The 19,928-nt window shown below is 38.8% G+C and overlaps 1 protein-coding gene across 1 annotated transcript in view; it reads right to left on the bottom strand.

Annotated features, from left to right (window-relative positions):
* The window catches only part of P4HA3 (prolyl 4-hydroxylase subunit alpha 3), a 58,308-nt gene that overhangs the window by 17,794 nt on the left and 20,586 nt on the right, over positions 1-19,928 (bottom strand). Inside the window, exons 4-7 of the mRNA XM_001367801.4 lie at positions 15,064-15,213; positions 7,359-7,410; positions 4,380-4,543; positions 3,125-3,301 (exon numbers count right to left, since the gene is read on the bottom strand). Coding sequence (XP_001367838.1) covers positions 3,125-3,301; positions 4,380-4,543; positions 7,359-7,410; positions 15,064-15,213 — 543 coding nt within the window. The remainder of the gene's footprint in view (positions 1-3,124; positions 3,302-4,379; positions 4,544-7,358; positions 7,411-15,063; positions 15,214-19,928) is intronic.

Here is a 19,928-nt window from a genome sequence, read left to right as displayed (position 1 = left end):
TCAAATCCAGCCTCAGACACTTCTTAGCTTTGGGATTCCTAGGTAACATTGCTTAGCCTCTATCTGCCTCAGTTTCCTCAACTATAAAATAGGGATCATAATAGCACCTTTCTCCCAGGTGGCTGTGAGAATCAAATGAGATATTTGTACAGCACTCAGCACAGTGCCTGGAACCTAGTTGGTACTTAATAAATGCTTGTTTTCTTATTCCCCTGCAGCTAAGTGGTCAGGTCCAGAGGGCATTGCCATTCTCCATGCTACTGTGTGAGCTAGCTCCCCGCTCTAGTCCTGAGAGGGCACGTACCAGTCATGCCAGGTATGGTGGGCATAATATACTCAATCCAAGACCTGGTTTCTTATTCCCCAGGGTTTGGACTCCCAAGTCAGCTCCCAGAAGCTGGAAGTGAGGGAATTCTCTAGCACCGACTCTACAGTCTGTGGTCCTTTGGTTATGATTGCCCTGGAAGATCTGATGGGCATGTAGACAAGCCTATGGTCTCTCATTTTTCTCTCAACCTTGGGTGGTTTATGTGTTGGTGACCCTAAGCATCACATTTAAAAGACCAAACAACCCAGTCCGAATGAGATCATTTAGTGGTAATCCTTTTCTCCCTCCAGTTTAAAGCACTTTCAAAAATGACCTTCTTTTCCTGGGTTCCTTTAAAATTGAGAGCATCATTATCGCCAAGCTCTTCCATTTAGAATGCCCTGGATACCAGATTCCCCTGACTGTGTCTGCTGACTCACCACCATGAACACCACTTCTCATCCCATTCCCATAATACTCAGCAGCAGTGAAGGGCAGCTGAGAGAAAACTGGACATGATGTCCAAAGGCCCGGGCTTTCACCTGACTCTGCCAATAACAACTGTATGAATTTGGGCAAGTCATGTGGCTTCCATGAGCTTGGTTCTTCATCTGTGAAATAGGAACAATCATCTAACTCAACAAACTTTTCTTTTTCTATTAAATCCCACCTTTGTATAAAGCCCTGTACTAGGTGCAAGGGACACAGGGATTTTTAAAAAAATGACAGCCTCGATAAATTGACAAGCATTTATTAAACACCCATTATGTGCTAGGCACTGGGAATCCAAAGATTAAAAGCAAAACAGCCCCTGGACATTGACTCTTCACCCTCTCCCTAACACCTTCCTTTCCCATCCCTGTGGAAGGGAACCCAGAAGCTGCTCACTCAGGCTTTATTTCCCCTTCCCAATAGTCATCCTCTTCCTCAGAGTTTACATGTCTGACATTGGAGGGACAAAGAATCACTCCAGGAATATGGAAAATCATGGCCTGCCATTGTACTACCAGGCCTTACCATTTGTCCTTTTACCCTACTTCCCAGCTCACAGAGGCCTTATAATTGTCCCTGTTGCTACACTCTTCAGAACCTCTGAGACTCTGGGATCTTTCTATTGTTCTTAAAGTTAGTTTGGCTGAAAAACTTTCTTTTTTTTTTGTTATGGTAGCTTTCTGGTAGGGGAAAAGAAGGGAGGTATGGATATATAAAATATATATTTCTTTTTCTCATGAACTTTTTTTTCTCATGAATTTAATCATCAATAAAAACAAACATTTCAATATACAGAAAAGAGTAAGAAAGAGGGTTATATTAGAAATTGAATCTCTATTCTGCAGTTTTTAAGAAATATACAGTTATCTATCTGTCTCTATCTGTCTATATATCTTTCTATCTGTCTACCTATCTATCCATCCATGCATCCATCTATTTTTTTCATCCATCCATCTATCCATCTATCCATCCATCCATCCATCCATCCATCCATCTCTCTCTCTCTGTCTGTCTTTCTGTCCATTCATTTAAACATCTGTCTGACTGTCTATCCATCCATGCATCCATCCATATATCTATCTGTCCATCTATTTTTCCATCCATCCATTCATCCATCCACCCATTTACTCATCCATTCCTCTATCTATCTATCTATCTGTCTGTCTGTCTGTCTGGTCTGTCTGTCTATCTTTCTATCTGTCTGTCTGTCTATCTATCTATCTATCTATCTATCTATCTATCTATCTATCCATCCATCCATCCATCTATCTATCTATCTATCTATCTATCTATCTATCTATCTATCTATCCATCCATCCATCCATCCACCCATCTATCAGGGTGTACAAGGCAGTTACAAAACTGTTCTATTGGTTTATATCACCTGTGCTTTTTTTTCTTGTTTGTTTAAAAAATGCGTAACTAAATATTTCTCTGTGTTTATTGCTACATATTCACCTACAACCTCCACCCTACCCCTTTCCCAGTGGAAATCTGGAAGGAGGGATACATTCAGATTTTTTTTAAAAATCTAAATTTTTAAAAGTTTTAAAATTTTAAATCTTTAATTTTTTTAAATCCTTGTTAAACTCTAGAGAGCTACGCTTTTATATTCATTCATTCATAAAGGTAGCTTAGCCATTCTTAGAGTTAAAAACATCTGGGCTCCAATCTTGCCTCTAATATTTACTAGTTGTATAACCAAAAGCATTTCATTCATTCTCCCTCGCCCTCCGAGATTACACATTATAGTTGCCAGAACTGCTAGAAGGGGTTCCTATTGCCTCATTTTATACTATATACCATGAATAACTGGGGAAGCAGTTTGGTACAATAGAGTCCTGGATCTCAAGTTGGAAGAGTTTGTAATCTACCACTCACTACTTATGTAACCTTGATAAGAAGTTAAGGAAATCAAGTTAAGGAAACAGTCTCAGTTCCCTCTTGTGCAAAATGAGGGAGTTTTCCCCCCTGACAACAGGCTTACCTTTGTACCTTCATCTTGGTACCTTCCACTTGATGCTCCTGGTTCTGCCTTTTGGGCCTGAGAAGAACAAGTCTAATCCTTTGTCCATTGGGATAGGCCTTCAAATACTTGAAAAGAGCTATCCTTTTTTTTCCTCCCCTCCCCTGAACCTTCTATTCTCTACATTAAACTCCCCTAGGTCCTTTGATCCTACTATGGGATGAACTTAAGGTCTTTCACCATTCTGGGTGCCCTCCTCTCCAGCCTATCAAGTCTTTCCTCCACCAGGACTCAAGCTTACCCTTCCCCAAGTCCCAAACCCCAAGACTGTGCTCCTGCCAAGCACTGAGGACACTTACCCAGGGTGCTGCAAATCCCCTAATCTTCTGGGCCTCTGAGTCACTGACAAAGTCATGGTAGAGGACAATGTAAGGCTCCAGATGGAGCACCTCCTTCCGGACAGGCTGGAGAAGCAGGTAGGGGCTCGCGTTGGTCTCATAGGCACAGTAGAGGCTTGGGATCTGGTAGTGGGTGGGCTGGAAGGGAAAGATAAGGGCCAGTATGAAAGTAGACAAGGCCCAGGAACATTAAGAATGCTAAGGCATCTAAAAACTGAGCTGTGGATCCCAGGTCTACACTGACTTTGTCTTTGCCTTATAAGCCTTCTTCATTCACCCTGAGGCCCCATTCCCTTTTTAGGATCCCTCTGGGGATTCTGACTGGGTCACCAAATCACAGAACACTAGAAATGGCCAGAACCCCAGGGAATACCTAGTCTAATCCTGGTATTAGTGTCTTCCCTATAGAACTGCCTACCATTTACATGGTATATATCTTACATCTAAATAGTCATTTGCACACTGTCTTCCCCATTAGAATGGGAACTCCTTGAAGGCAGGGACTGGTTTTGCTTCTCTTTGTATCTATCTCCAGTGCTTGGCATTGTGCCTCACCTATTAGCACTTAATAAATGCTCAATGACTGACTGAGCAGGAATCTCCTCTATATCATCAGCAATAAGTAGACATTGTTCTCTGGTGACAGGAAGCTCACTACCTTCTGAGACAGCCTGTTCATACCTAAGTCAATTAACAAACATTTATAAAGCATATGTTGTATGGCACTAGCTAGGCCCTACAGACATGGAAACAAAACAAACAAAAATCCCTGACCTCAAGGAGCTTATATTCTATTATTGGGGTATATAGCAGGTTAGCAGATAAGTGTGTGTATATATATATTATATGTATATATATATGTATATACATATATTACACCCTATAATTTGGGGATCGATGAGCAATAATATCCAAGGAGTTTGGGAAGAATTTCTGATACGGTAAGGCAGATAAGCTGAGTCTTGTGAACACTCTCCAATTTGCCAATGTTATCATATAGAGCACAGGATTAAAGACAATACTCCCCTGTCTTCCTGTGTACATACTGGCCCTTAATGCTGCCAAAGACATCATTGGCTTCTTTTTTAAAACTGTTTTCTTAATGTCATTAACTTGTATCATTTCATTTTACAATCTTGTCTCTGCCTCTACTTGTTTGAACAGAAATTCAATCTGAGATCCTGCAGCTTCCCATCTTCATCCTGAGGAGGGGTACCTGGGATCCCAAGGTCTGACATAGTCCTTCATAAGTGTCCCTAGTCTGTAGGTGGGGGACATTGGGTCTCTTGATGGCTGCCTCAGGTCCTGTCACACTGGATTTTTCTGCCAACAGCCTTTCATATTTCAAGATGTTCCTGGCCACTCTTTTGTTATTTGGATCTGAAAAAAGTCAATGGAGGAAATTATAATAGCCACTGCTACTATTTCTATAGTGCTTTAAGATTTTTCAAGAGTCTATCTATCTATCTATCTATCTATCTATCTATCTATCTATCTATCTATCTATCTATTTTTCCATCCATCTATCCATCCATCCATCCATCTATGTATGTATGTATGTATGTATGTATGTATGTATGTATCTATCTATCTATCTATCTATCTATCTATCTATCTATCCATCTCTCTCTATCTCTACCCATCTATCAAAAATCCCAACTTCCTTGAGGTCTTCTAATAGAATTGCCTTATTTTACAATTAGGAAACAGACCTAGAAAGGTAAAAAGATTTGCCCAAGATCGCACAGGCAATTAGTTGCAAAAAGGGATTGGAACCCAGGATCTCTGACTCCAGGTCTAGAATTCTTTCCAGCCATGCCAAGTTCTCTTATTTGAAACCCAAAGACATTGTGAAGTAGGCAGTACAAAGGTTTTTAATCTCCATTTTACAAAGGAGAAAACAGAGGCTTAAGACTGGTGTACTAGCAAATGACTCGTAAGTATCAGAGCCAGGACCAGAGTCCACCTTTTCCAATTCTAGGTCGAGTCCTGCTGAATAGGGTGCTCACCTTCTCATCAATTCCACACAACACCATAATGGTTCACAGTCTCTTCTGGTACAAACATGCTAAATGTTTCTCTGAGCCTCAATGTTATCATTCATCCAGAATCCAGAAAAGTCAATGCTGAAAGCACCATGCCTTTGTTTTCCAAACAATAATAATAGCTCATGTTTCTAAATGTGCTTTAATGTTTGCAAAATGCTTTCCTCATAAAACTTCTTGGGGCATTGTGATCCTGTTTTACAGATGAGAAAATATAACAATAATAGCTTACATTTAGATAGCACTTTCTATGTGCCAGATATTGTGCTAAATAATTTATAATGATTATCTTGTTTGGTCCTCACAACAACTCTGAGAGGCAAGGGGCTATTAGTATCCCCATTTTACAGATAAAGAAATTGTTACAAACAGAGACTAAGTGACTTGTCTAGGGCCAGATTAGATTTGAACTCAGATCTTCCTGACTACAGGCCTGGGGCTTTACAAGGGGGGAAACTGAGGCTTAAAAAGATGAAGAGACTTGCCCAAAGTCAGATAGATTAATGAGAGACAAGATTTGCTCCCAATTCCCCTGATTCCAGAGGTAAAGCTCTTTCCCCTGAACCTTCCTGCCTCATAGAAATAGGAAATGTCCGGGTTGAGCCTCCCACCCAAGACTCTTTGACTTTAGGTCCAATGTTCTTTTGTCTCCATCCCAAGAGCTCTTGAGGTGTGTCCAGCCAGGGGCCATCCTTGTTTTGGGGAGCTCAGATCTAATCTCCACAGCTAGATGGTGCAAGACCCAGAAATACAGGAAGCTGGGTGGGATTCCAAGGAAAAATTGATATCCTTAGGTAAACAGATGGAGCAGATGATCCTGTCCAGTTTTTCTCCTGCACACACAGCTCCCATTGATACTTTTCAGTTCCAGATCTGCTTCCAAAGCTTCAGCCTTGAAAAACGTCTCTGAATTTGACTTGTGTTCTTCGCCAGACTCTCCTCGCACTCCCCCAAATTTGCTTCATACCTCAGCCAGCCCTGAGGTCTGATTATAGGGGTTAACAGAGGGGAGAAAGGGAGCTTCTTTCCTGAACAACTGCAAACTTTAACAAAAAAAGGCTGACACACAGGTACACATGACCTGAAATAAACACATTCACAAAATTAAGAACATGCTGCTATCTGTGATGCCTGCATAGTTTGTGGAGCTGAAAGAATGCCAAGAATCCTGGAATGCTAGAACCAACAGCCACCTTTAAGGCAGTGTGGGAAAGGGGGAATAGTCTATGCCTGGAGCCAGGATGCTCGAGGGCAGCCCCAGCTCTAACGGTCACTGTGTGATCATTATCAGGTAACTTAACTTGGAGAAGTGGACAGAAGGTGAGATCTGGACTGACTGCTTAAATGAAAAAAAAAATAAACATGAAAAAATAAAAGTGGAATAAGCTGTCAAAAAACAACCAACCAACCAACCAAAAAACAACTGACTGTGGATCTTAGGCAAATCGCTTAACCCCTGAGCCTTAGTTTCCTTTTCTGTAAAATAAGGTCCTTCCCTTCCAACTGGAAATCCATGAACTCCTCTATTTTTGTGAATCTTAAGAAGGAAATGATGATACCTGCTATGCCTGCTTCACAACAAGGTCACCACAAACTGTTAAGTGACATAAATATATGAATTTATTTGTATTGCTACCTTTATCAGTTCATTAAAGGCAGCGATTCAAGTCCCACTTCTGACATATACTGATGGTATGATCCTAGGCAAGTCACTCTCAGTACCTTGGGCTGTCTCTTAAATGATAAATTATTGTTGTTCAGTTTTTTTTTCAGCCTTATTCTATTCTTTCAGATCTCATTTGAGGTTTTCTTGGCAAAGATGTTGGAGTATTTGACATTTTCTTCTCTAGCTCACTTTACAGATGAGTAAACTGAGGCAGAGATAAGTGTCTGAGGCTGGATTTGAACTCAGGAAGATGCGTTTTCCTGATTCTGGGATCAGCACTCTCTCCACTGCATCATTGGCAGAGGGAGTTTCCTTGCCAGGGAAGGCAAGAAGACCCAAGTGCACATGTGAATTCCTACTGCAATATCCCCAACATATGCTCAGCTTGAATGAACAGCTTTAGGGACAGGGAGCTCACTACTTCAATTTCTGCCAGAAATAGAAACTTCCCAATAACCAGTAGCTTTTGGTGGTCTTTACGTACTGTAGTGAAGGAACTCTCTGGAGAGTCTGAGGGCATTAGAAACATTTCCTGCCTACAACAAAGAGGAAAGAATAGGGTTAGTTAGAAAGGTCCAGGCAGGCCAAAGGCCAATAATAATCATTTTTGGGGTAGTGTTTTAAGGTATTTACAAAGCACTTTACCTACTACCCTGTAAAGGACATATTTTTTTTATATTTTATTTTTTTCCATGGTTATGTGATTCATGTTCTTTCCCTCCCCTTTTCCCTCCCCACTCCTGGAGTTGACAAGCAATTCTACTGGGGTATACATGTATTATCACTCAAAACCCATTTTCTTATTATTCATTTTTGTAATAATCTTTTAAAACCAAAAGCTCCAAATCCTATACCCTATATATACAAGTGATAAATCATGTTTTTCTTCTGTATTTCTACTCCCACAGTTCTTTCTCCAGATGTGGATAGCATTCTTTCTCATAAATTCCTCTGGATTATCCTGGATCATTGCATTGCTACTAGTAGCAAAGTCAGTTACATTTGATCATCCCACAACATTTCAGTTACTATGTACAATGTTCTCTTGGTTCTAAGTTATTTCATTCTGCATCAGTTTGTGGAGGTCTTCCCAGTTCTTAAAGAAATCAACCATTTCTCAATTCCTTATGGCACAATAGTATCCTATCACTATCAAATGAAGGAGATAATCCAGGAACTCATAAGTGTCAAAGCCAGGATCAGAACTCCTAATATCAACACTCTTTTTTCTACATTGCACTATGTCTTATTCTTCTTTCTTTTTTATTTTTAACCCCTTATCTTCCATCTTAGAAGTAATACTGTGTATTGGTTCCAAGGCAGAAGAGAAGTAAGGGCTGGGCAATGGGGGGTTAAGTGACTTTCCCAGGTCACCCCACTAGGAAGGGTCTGAGGTCATATTTGAACCCAGGACCTCCTGTCTCTAGGCTTAACTTTCCATCCACTGAGCCACACAGCTGCCGCATACCACATCTTCTAATTAAATACCACTAATGTACTTCTCTCCACAGGCAAACAAGGAAGCTTATTGAGATGGACAACATAGAGTAGAAACTGAGACGTTGTTTGTTCTAATCCAGGATTTGCCAGCACTTAGGTGTGTGGTCCTAGCAACACTATTGCTTCTGTGTTCCCATTTACATGAAGTGATCTCACAACCCTTATGGGATCCTAGATTTACAGGTGGAAGGGGCCTCTGAGGCCACCTAGCCCAGGCCCCTCATTTTGGTTATACAGGTAGTGAGTGTCAGAAGCAGAATTTGAACACAGATTCTCTGACTCCAAAAAGAGTGTTCTTTCTTCATTGCCAAATTGTTTCCCAAGATCATGTTGCATTCCTGAGTTATTCTTTGGGGCAAGAACTGCTGGGAGAGCTGGGAAACAGTTTGGCAGAAATTAGGTTTAGACCAATTCTTTTCTTTTCCTGACAGAGAGGCAAGGGACTACAAGAGCAGAATGTTGCATATGTCATCTGACATATATCTCTATGTTGGGTTTTTGTCTTGTTTTTTTTTGCTTAATTGTTTTTCTTCACTCCACAGTGAAGGTAGAGGAAATTGATTCTCTACTTAGAAATGACTGTTATAAAAATAAAAGTTGTCTATAAAATTTATTAATAAAAAAGAAATGTTCTAGAGAAATTTCTTAATGTCCTTGACCACAATAAATTTTAAATGGATATACAATCTGAATATAAAAAGTTAAATCATAAAAATAACTAGGACAAAAGAAGAAGAAAGAGGTATTTTTCACAGGTATCAATTTGGGGAGAATTCTTAACTGAAAAAAAGACCAAGGAGACTAAAAAATACAAAATAAGTCATTTCAATTATCAAAACAAATTTAAAAGTCTTTTTGCATGAATGAAACAAATGAAGGCAAGAATAAGAATAGGAATTATAGAGTGAATAAAATATTGATGTCAAATATGATAGAGAAAATACTGAGATCCAAGATCTGGATGGAAGTCACACAAACATATCATAATGAGACTGATTTCCCTGTAGATAAGTGGTCAAGGGAAATGGCCAATTTTCAAAAGAAGGATTGCAAATAGCAAATGAACATTTGAAAACACCCTCCTAACCATACTCTGAAAATTGGCAAAGATGGCCAGAAAAAGGTAACCCAGGTTCAGTCAATGTTGGAGTTGCTGAGGGAAGATAGACATATTAACACACTTTTGTTCGAGAACAAACTGTTCCGACCTTTAAAGTTGGCAACGATTTGGAATTATGAAAGAAAATTACTAAATTGTCCATAGCCTTTGATCCAGCAATGTCACTAATTGGCATGTGCTCATATGGAAGTCAAAGATATAAACAAAGGTCCACTGTATGCCAAAATAGTTATAGCAAAACTATTTATGGTAATAAAAAACTAGAAACAAAATGGTACCCATTAATTGGAAAATGGCTAAATAAGTCGAGGTATATGAATGTAATAGAATACTATTGTGCAATAAGAAATGATGGCTATGAGGAACTCAGAAATAGCAAGATTTTGAGTTTAGGCAGTGAAAAAATTGGAACCAAAAGAAAAATATACACAATAATTAAAGTACTGCAAATGAAAACTTCATTAGAAAGAACCTAAATTCTGAGAAAGTTTAAAGATGAACCTAGAGAATAAATGATATAAATTTTTTAAAATACCTGCCATTATATAATGTCTACTATGTGCCAGTCACTGTGCTAAGTATGTTACAAATATTATTTGATTTGATGCCCACCTTGGGAGGTAGGTGTGATTATTATTTCTATTTTACATTTGAGGAAACTGAGGCCCCCAAACCCCTCATTTGATATTTACAACAACCTTTGGAGGTAGGTCCCATTGCCATCCCCATTTTATAGCCAAGGAAACTAAGGTTTAAGTGACTTGCCCAGGATCACACAGCTAGTAAGTTATCTGAGATCACATATGAACTCAAGTCTTTCTGACTTTAGGCCCAGCATTCTATTCATTGTGCCACCTAGCTGCCTCCTTATAGCAAGAAAAGGTGGAGGACTACTAGTGTGGAAGGCTAAATCCATTGTCAAAGGGATGTAGTGGAGTTCAGTAATAAAATAGCTAAGATATATAATTGTAACTGCCTTGAGATCTTAAAGTAAGCAAAGTCCCACTTTAGGGACCATTTTCTTTCTTGTTCATTTGTGTCTGACTATTTGTGACTCCATTTTAGGGTTTTCTTGGCAGAGATACTGGATTGGTTTGCCATTTCCTTCTCCAACTCATTTTACAGATGAAGAAACTGAGTCAAACAGGGTTAAGTGTTTTTTCCCAGGGTCACATAGTTAATAAGTGTCTGAGGCCAGATTTGAACTCATGAAGACAAGTTGTCCTGATTCTAGATCTGAAGCTCTATCCATTGTCCCACTCAGCTGCCCCATTCTATTCTTTTCATTTTTAAACCCTTACCTTCTATCTTAGAACAGATACTGCGTATTGGTTCCAAGGCAGAAGAGCAATAAGGGCTGGGCAATGAGAATTAAGTGACTTGCCCAGGGTCACATAGCTAGGAAGTATCTGAGGCCAGATTTGAACTCAAGATTTCCCATCTCCAGGCCTGGTGCTCTATCCACTGAGCCATCATGTCTACCACCCCTCCTCTTTTCTTCCAGTCTTTTTTTCCTCTGTAGTCTCTGAGTGGGACTTAAAAAAAATTCTCTAAAAATAAGAATTGCTCTGAGAATTACAGAATCTTAGAACTTGACCTTACAGAGTATTTAATCCATCCTACCTGCAGCCAATAAGAATTCCCTTTAGAGCATCCCTGGCAAAGGAGTCATTCAGCCTTTGGTTGAAGACCAAAGTGAGAAGAAACTTCCAGTGAGGGGGAACTTTCCTCCTCCCAAGACAGCCCATTCTGTATTGGGATAAGTAATTTTAAGGAAGATTTTCCTCACTTTGAACTTAAATTCCCATCAGCCACCTTCACCCATTTGCTTCTACTTTGCCCCCTGGGCCAAACAGAACAAGCCCCATCTCTCTTCTGCGACCAGCCTTATAAATAAGGGAGGACAGCTTTTCTCCCTCCCCTGTGTCTTCTCTGGGCTGAACATCCTCAGACCTGATTTCCTCACATCTACAAAAAAAGGGGAGGAATTTGGGCATGAGAAGAGAAATATTTCCATAACTGTATCATACAAGCATTAGAGCTTCCCACCCACTTTCCTGGAACTGAAAGCAGAGCAGTCTGGATTCGTCTGAACATCTCTCTCGGCTGTTCCAGCTTCCCTGAGCTCGATCCAGGGCAAGACGAAGCCCTGACCTTAGCCCACTCCAGGGTCAAAGGAACTTGGGTCCATGAGCCCATTCCCTCTTCCAGGCCTTGCTTTGAAGGTCAGCATGGGGGATGTTGAGGACGGTCACTGGGCTGCCCATCTTTCACAAAATAGTTTCTCAAAGTCCATGTTAAAAAAAAAGTTAGGGTACATTTTCTTTCTTCTAAGTATTTTTAAAATAATTACTTTTCTTTTCTGGCCTTTTGTTTTTACCCCACAAATATTTTCCTTTAACATCATCTTGCCCCACCTCATTCTTTCTTGTAAAAGCAACAAGAACAAAATTCAAGTAAAGCCACCAGAGAGAGAATACTGTGTTCCACATCTCTCAGGAATGGAGATAGGCATAGGCCTTAGCAGTTCTACAGGACTGGGGTCCTCTTTCTTAAGAGCAAAGGCTGGGAGCAGCTAGGTGTCTCAGATGTAGAGAGGTTCAGGCCTAGAGACAGGAGGTCCTGAGTTCAAATGTGACCTCAGACACTTCCTAGCTGGGTGACTCTGGAAAAGTCATTTTACCCCCAATTGTATAGTCTTTCCATTCTTCTGCCTTGGAACCAGTATTGGTTACTGTATACAATGACAATATCACAGTATTGATTCTAAGACAGAAGGTAAGGGTTAAAAAAAGAGCAAAAGTGGTCAAAATTCTTGGACATCTCCATTCAATCTCCATTGTAATTTTAAGTCTAATTTGTTGTAATAGAATTTTTATTCTATACCTCTGCTTTGGTTTGGACATTTAGAAAAACTAATGTGAGATAATGAAAAGTGAAAAGAGCTGAGGAAAAGAAACACTGATGGAGTTTTATCTAATGCCAATTTGTGTATGTGTATGTACGTGTTTAGTATGTATCGTAAATGCTACATATCTACAAATCTGTCTAGATGCCTGTGCATGTACATGTATGTGCATTTATTTATTTTTGTTTATTGCTTTATGCCTGTGACTTTATCTATGGAAGGAGTTCTTAAGGAGGAAATTTCCTCCATCAATGCAGATTAAAAGTGGTCTTACAATACAGACTCTGGGAGAGTCAAAAGTTAATGAACTGCCAAGGGATTGGTATAAGACAGAGACAGATCTTGATCTCAGACCTTCCTGAATCCAAGGCCATGGCTTTAGCCGCCATTCCAGGCTCCAATGACAAATGTATTGACATCAAACAAAGATGCGTGTGTCCAGTGGCAACGCTCCACCCCAGGTAGCAGGATTTTGTTCTTATCCTAGAATATATCAAGACACACTTAAGGTCTAGGAAATGTCCAGTCGGAGCACTGACCTGACTTGTGGAAGTGTTAGATAAGCTATGCAGACTAACTTTGCAAAAAGCACCAATCTATTCTTTGCTCTTAATTAAAAATGTGAGAAGTAGATCAGCAGAAGAGAGGAGAAGCAAGGCCAAGAAATAAAGGACTGAAGTATCTCAGTCCTTGATAAATCCAAGAAAACATGCTACCTAGGGAGGGGTGGGGGTGGGGGGAAGCTCTGTATTCAACAAGAACTGCTAGGACAGCAGTTTGGAAGACAATAGGGTTAGGCTCACATTTTATGCAACCTAAGTGTAAAATTCATGTCCTAAAAATGTTAAAGGAGAATGGAAGGTGCTACCTTTCCGTAAGGCTCATCAGGGCGAAGACCTCTAACCAAACAAGGAGATCACAAGTGAAAAAAAAAGATATTTCTGATTATATGAAATTAAGCATTTATGCAAATATCAGTGTATTTACATATCAATATATCATCATCTATAATATATGGTATATATTTATATACAACATATATACATAATATGTGAATATATACACCTATGTACACTAGGTCTTGGAAAATACTACAAATAGAGCATGAGTTGAGCTCGGAATTAGGCAGGATATTGGACTTTAACTTTAGGAAAGCTCCTTTAATGATTCCAAACTTCTCTCTGAAACAAAGGTCCATATTTTTAAGAACACTATTCTATGCATATTACTGTATGGCTACATGCCATGAATCACTATATTTTCTAAAAAATTAAATATGGGTATCACTGAGACATCACTGGAGAGACTCATGAGCATGGCTCTGTAGGTTGTAACATGGCAAACTATGAAAAACAACCAAAATGAAGGATAAAGCTTCCACATTAAGATAAAAGTAATATTTGAGTATTTCACAAATAAAATCAATGCAACTAGAATAATAAGATAAACTATTGAGTAGAAAAATGTTCATAGTATATCTGATAAAAGTCTTATATCTAATATATATAAGAAATTGATATAACATACATATTTGACTAGGAGCCATCACAATAGATAAATGGTCAAAGAATATGAACAAATAAACAAGTAAAACAAAATTTATGTTTAATAAATAATTATTTATATTAATTATATATTATTGACAATAATATATAATTATATATTATATTATAGATAAATAATAATAAATACATATAAAATTATAAAATAAAATTTAAGAGTATTAGCACCTGAAAGATCCTAAGTTTAATAATCTCAGGACTATTATAGCCAAATTCCAGAACTCCCAGGCTAGGGAGAAAAATACTGCAAGCAGTCAGAAAAAAAAAATAATTCAAATATCATGGAGCCACAGACAGGATTACACAGGGCCCAGAAGCTTTAAAGGACCAAAAGACATAGAATATGATATTCCACAAGGCAAAACACCTTACATTGAGAGGTGGAGGTAGGATAGGAAAAGAAAAGGGAAGCAAAAAAATATTGAATAGGGCATTGAAGTATCTTTTTTTTAAAGCAGAAAAGGAAACAAAAAGAAAGTCAGTGAAAAACACAGAATAGTACAACATTGAAATCTATAGGTTGTATTTATTATATAATTAAAAATAAAAGCCAGGTGTGCAGAGATCGACAATCAACAGCTTGGTGTACAATCTTCTTTTTCTGTTCTACCATGCATATGGAAATGCCCAGGTTGTTTGTTATATTTGGAATTTAAAACAAGTTCAACCTCCAGAGAAGGAACTGTTGGAGTAGGAATGCAGATGAAAAAAGAAAGAAAGATGATTTTTCACTTGTTTATTTGGGTATGTTTTAGGGTTTTGGTTTTATAAGATTATTTGCTGACAAAATGAATGATATGGAAATACGTTTTGTGTGATAATACATGTATAACTCAGATTGAATTCCTTGCCATCTCCAGGAGGAGGAGGATGGAATGGAAGGAGGGAGACATTTTTGTATCATATAATTTTGGAAAAACATGTAATTACATGTAATTGGTAAATAAATAAATAAATCTTAAAACGAATAAAAATAAAACAAGTTCAACTCAGATGTTGCACTTGTCCTCCTGGAGCTCATGTTTCAGATAAGACTTGTACTGAATGACCTCTAAGGCACTTTACAGTTTGATTCCCTCTGAGCTACTCATGTACCTACCTGGAAATAAGCAAAAGCCAAGTAGTCCAGAGCATCTTCCAGGCTTCCCTCATCCTCAGTGTTCCACTCTCCATAGGAGCCTCGGAAGAGGCTGACAGCTACTTCTAGCCATGAGATGGCATGATAATAATCGCCCATGTCATAGGCTACCTGCAAGGAAGCAGAAAAGTCATGATGAAGGACAATCACATTCCCTTAAGATAAGAAAACAACAAGGAAACTTAAGGGATAAGGGACACTCTGGATTTCCAGTGGGAATCTGTATCATCACCAATTTTCAAATCAAAGACAAGAGAAAGGAAAAGATACTGACTTTGGGAGTCAGAAAATCTAAGTTTGAGTTCTAGATCTACTGTTTAACCAATGTTTGTTTGTTGTTTGTTGGTTTTATATTGAGTAAATCACTTGATCTCTGAAAGCCTCAGTTTACTCATCAGGAAAGGGAAAAAATAATTTTTGTACTATTTTCTCTTATTGTGAGAATCAAATGGAAAATACATTTCAAACATTTATTAACATATATTACTTGGATGTTTCTTTTTGACACAGAAGTAAACTTTAATTCTCAAAGATTCTGCCCTTGGTTGATGGAAATCTTTGATAGGTCTTACCAAGCTAGAAAAGCTTTTTGTATAGGCCTGATAAAGGACTATCATCCTAGCTAAATTCTGGAAGCCTCATCATTGGATATATGCCAGGGGCAGAGAGGAATGTTTTAGGCAAGAGTAGGTCTCAAAGACATACTACTAAGTTTGGGAATAGAGGAAATCTTCAGGTTTGGAGGGAGTACCCATACCTATACCACCATATAGTCTTTTATATTTAATTTATTTTTTCCCCAATTACATGTAATAACAGTTTCCAACATTTTTATTTTTCACAGAATATTGGATCTTGAACTCTTGCCCTCTTTCCCTTCCTCCCTACTCCTTCACCCATATTGAGATGGTAAGGAATTTTATATAGACTACATGTAAAGTCATGCAAAACATTTTCCCATATTAATCCTTTTGTGGAAGGAAACTCAAATTAAAAATGTACAATAAGGCAAAAAAAGACTTCTTTGGTCTAGATTTAGACTCTATCAGTTCTTTTTCTCTGGAAGCAGATGGCATTTTTTATCATGAGTCCTTTGGGATAGTTTTGGATCATTGTACTGCTGAAAATAGTCTTTTTTATCATTTATTGTTTATTGTCATTGTATGCATTGTTTTCTTGGTTCTACACAGTTCACTCTGCTTTGGTTCACATAAGACTTTCCAGTTTTTTCTGAGTTCCTCTTGCTTGTCATTTTTTACAGCACAATAGTATTCCATTATTATCATTTATTATAACTAACTCAGCCATTCCCCAATTGATGGGTATCCCTTCACATTCCAATTCTTCTCCCTACCAAAAAAGAGCTGTTTAAAATATTTTTGTACATAGAGTTCCTTCCCCTTTTTGGTTTTAATCTCTTTGGGATACAAAGATAGTAATGGTATTACTGGGTCAAAGGATACGAAGGTCCAAATTGCTTTCTAGAATGGTTGAATCAGTTTACAACTCCCCCAACAGGGTATTAGTGTCTCAATTTTTCCATCTTCCCTCCAAGTTTGGTCATATTTCTTTTTGGTCATAATAGCCAATCTGATAGGTGTGGGGTGTGTGAATTTTAGATTTACTCCACCCTGCTTAGTCTAACAAAACAGGAATGTCTACACCCATACTTAAGGATTAAGTATTGAGAAGGATGGCCTATGACAGCCATGTGCTAGCAAATGACAAATCAGAAACAACTGACAGACCCCTGGGCTGTCCTAAGTCAAGCTTAAGCTACCATTGGTACATGTAAGACGCAGGAAAGTGATGTAAAACAGTCTATATATTTGGCGTCACTTCCTCTCTCTCTGGCTTCTTTGAACAGAGAAGTGGCTGGCAGCAGCATGCTGAGCATCTTGGCATGGCAGTAGCTATTGTCTGGGTTTGGCGGTGAGTGTCCTTGATACACTACTGGGGAAGCTTAGTAACCTAGTTCAGATGAGGCGTCTTCTCTGAGCTCTCTTGGAGTTTAGGCTGATTCCTTTCTCCTTTACCTTCCAAAACACTATCCTCTTAGGAAGCCTCTAATCTTCTGGAAAAAAAAAAAAAAAAACCTTGTGGCGGAAGTCTTTGAAACTCCCCCTGGCACAGGCTAGGCTGGAGAAATCCTATACCCTTTCCCTCTTTCTTCTTCTTAATTCCTTCCCTCTATATTAATTAAACCACCATAAAATTTCCAAACTGACTTGGGTATTTTATTTGGGATTTTCCCTGGCAATCAATTAAATTTAGATTAAGTCACAACCCTAAAATTTATGCTTTCAGGTGGTATCTCAGAGCTGTTTTAATTTGCATTTCTCTAATTAATAGTGATATAGAGTATTATTTTTGCATGAGTACAGAGAGCTTTAATTATTTTCAATATTCAATATAATGTTCAATAATGTAGCTCATTTTATTTTCCTCTTATTAAGAAAATTTTTTAAACCTTCATGTTCCATCTTGGATGGATGTGTATTGGTTCCAAGGCAAAAGAGTGGTTAGGGCTATGCAATTGGGGTTCAGTGACTTGCTCAAGGTCACACAGTTAGAAAATTTCTAAGGTGAGATTTGAACCCAGGACCTCCATCCCTAGAACTGCCCCTCTTTTTATTTTTTAACAATAAAATCCCTTACCTTCTATCTTAGAATCAATACTGTGTATTTTTAGAGGAGTTACTTCACTTAAGTTGGTGCCTAAGGAGGAGTTTTCAGGCAGTGGTATGCAGGACAATTTGGAGCAAGAAGAGAGTGGAGGACAGAAGATTTATAAGAGGCTATTGCCATAGATGGTAATGAAGGTTTGGACTAAAGTAGAGGCTGTGGAAATCACAGAGGAGGAGACAGGCTGGGTCTCCTTCCAGTCAGAACAATATTTGGAGGTGTTCTAGCTGAAAAGATTGATTACTGATTAATATTATTAATTGCAAGTAACTAATAACTATATTATTATATATAATTAATGACTAGTCTGCAGAGGCAAGAGTACTTGGTCTAGAAATCAAGAGATCTGGGCTTACGTCTGGCTTCAACACTTCTTAGTTCTGTGACCTCGGACAAGTTTTTGAGTCTCTTCCATCCCTTCTTAAATGGAAATAAGGTTAAGACTGTGTACCTCAAAGAAAGCTGGAGAGAAGCACTTTTGTAAACCCAATTCAGTTACAGAAATGAGAGCTACTTCGAACACCCATCTTACCTCTATTATTGACCCAGAGTGTGATCGAGTTATGCCCCTGCTCTGTCCCTCAGTTTCCCTGGCCATGGATCAGTGGCGATGAAGTATAACTAATACAAAGCCACTGTGCTATGGGGTTTTCTGCCAAGGAAACTTTAAACCAGCATCATTTCCAAGTGGCTTCTAGGAAGTGAGCCAATGAAAGGGGGAGAACATCTGGCTTTGGTTACTGAGAGGTGGCACATATGTTAGAGCCATATAGGAAAGGAAGAAACTTTGCTTTGAATTTAGACTAGTTCTAAGCATGTCTGTCTGAGTTCTGATTGCTGACTTTTCTCAGCAACAGTTCAGTTTGAAGAGTTGATGCCCATTTTGTTGAATTTTCCAAAGGAGGAGTAGAAGTGCCCACTGTGGGGACTGGGGGCATCTCTACTGAGGTATACCCATTAATATAGACAATGTCTACTCTTTATAGAGGAAGCCATCTCCCTAAATTGCATTGACTGAGAGTGCATTGGTTGATTTGTGCTAGGGTGAAACTGAACCACCCTTTGGTATACAAAGGGCAGTTGCACACATTTATTAAAGAGTCTCAACCGGGGGGAAGAGGGGAGCAGCTAGGTGGCTCAGTGGATAGAGAACCAGGCCTAGAGATGGAAGGTCCTGGGTTAAAATCTGGCTTCAGACACTTCCTAGCTGGGGGACCTTGGACAAGTCATTTGACCTCCATTGCCTAGCCCTGACTGCTCTTCTGCCTTAGAGCCAATACACAGTACTGATTCCAAGATGGAAGGTAAGGGTTTAAAAAAAAAAAGTCTCATCCTATATCTCACTACCTGGATAATCTTCCTGATGCAAAAATTTGGTCAAGTCATTCCTTTGTTCAAGTCCCTGCTATGGTTCCCCAATCTTTATCAAATAAAGCCCCTTCTTTACCTGATGTTTTAGGTCCTTCCCAATCTCAAGTACAGTCTAAGATTGAGCATTATTCCATGTTTCTATCCCCTCCTCTTCAGAGTGCCTCAGTTTCCTTGGCCATAGACAGGTGGAAATATAACTAATAAAAATGACTATCTTATAGGTTTTTCTGCCATGGAAACTATTTAAAATTTTTATTTATTTCTTTTAAAATGTTCCTTGTTTCCATGATTCATTTTCTTTCCTCTCCCCTCCCAGAGTGGACAAGCAATTCCACTGGGTTGTACAAATGTTGTCAGTTGATACCTATTTCCATATTATTCATTTTTTTTTTGCTATCAAGTGATTTTTTAAAGACCTAAGCCCCAAATTATATGTCCATACATGCATGTGATAAGTGATGTCACATGTTTTGCTTTTGCATTTCTACTCCCATAGTTCTTTCACCATGGATAGCATTCCTCTACATAGTTCCTTCCAGAGCATCCTGGCTTGTTGCATTGTTACTAGTAGCAAAGCTCATTATATTGGACTGGAAACTGTTTAAATTTTTAGCACTCTTTTTCAGAGAGATCTCAAAAGAGCTGAGCACAGTCCAGAGGATAGCAGAGCAAAGACCTAAACCTTTGTATATATCTATGGACTATCAGCCCTTCTCCATTGTCTTCCAACCAAAGCCTTGCCCATGGGCACATGGGCATTGGACATCCTC

This window comes from Monodelphis domestica, chromosome 4 (genome assembly GCF_027887165.1).
Source record: "Monodelphis domestica isolate mMonDom1 chromosome 4, mMonDom1.pri, whole genome shotgun sequence".
Taxonomy (NCBI): Eukaryota; Metazoa; Chordata; class Mammalia; order Didelphimorphia; family Didelphidae; genus Monodelphis; species Monodelphis domestica.
This window is presented reverse-complemented; position numbering and strand designations above follow the sequence as displayed.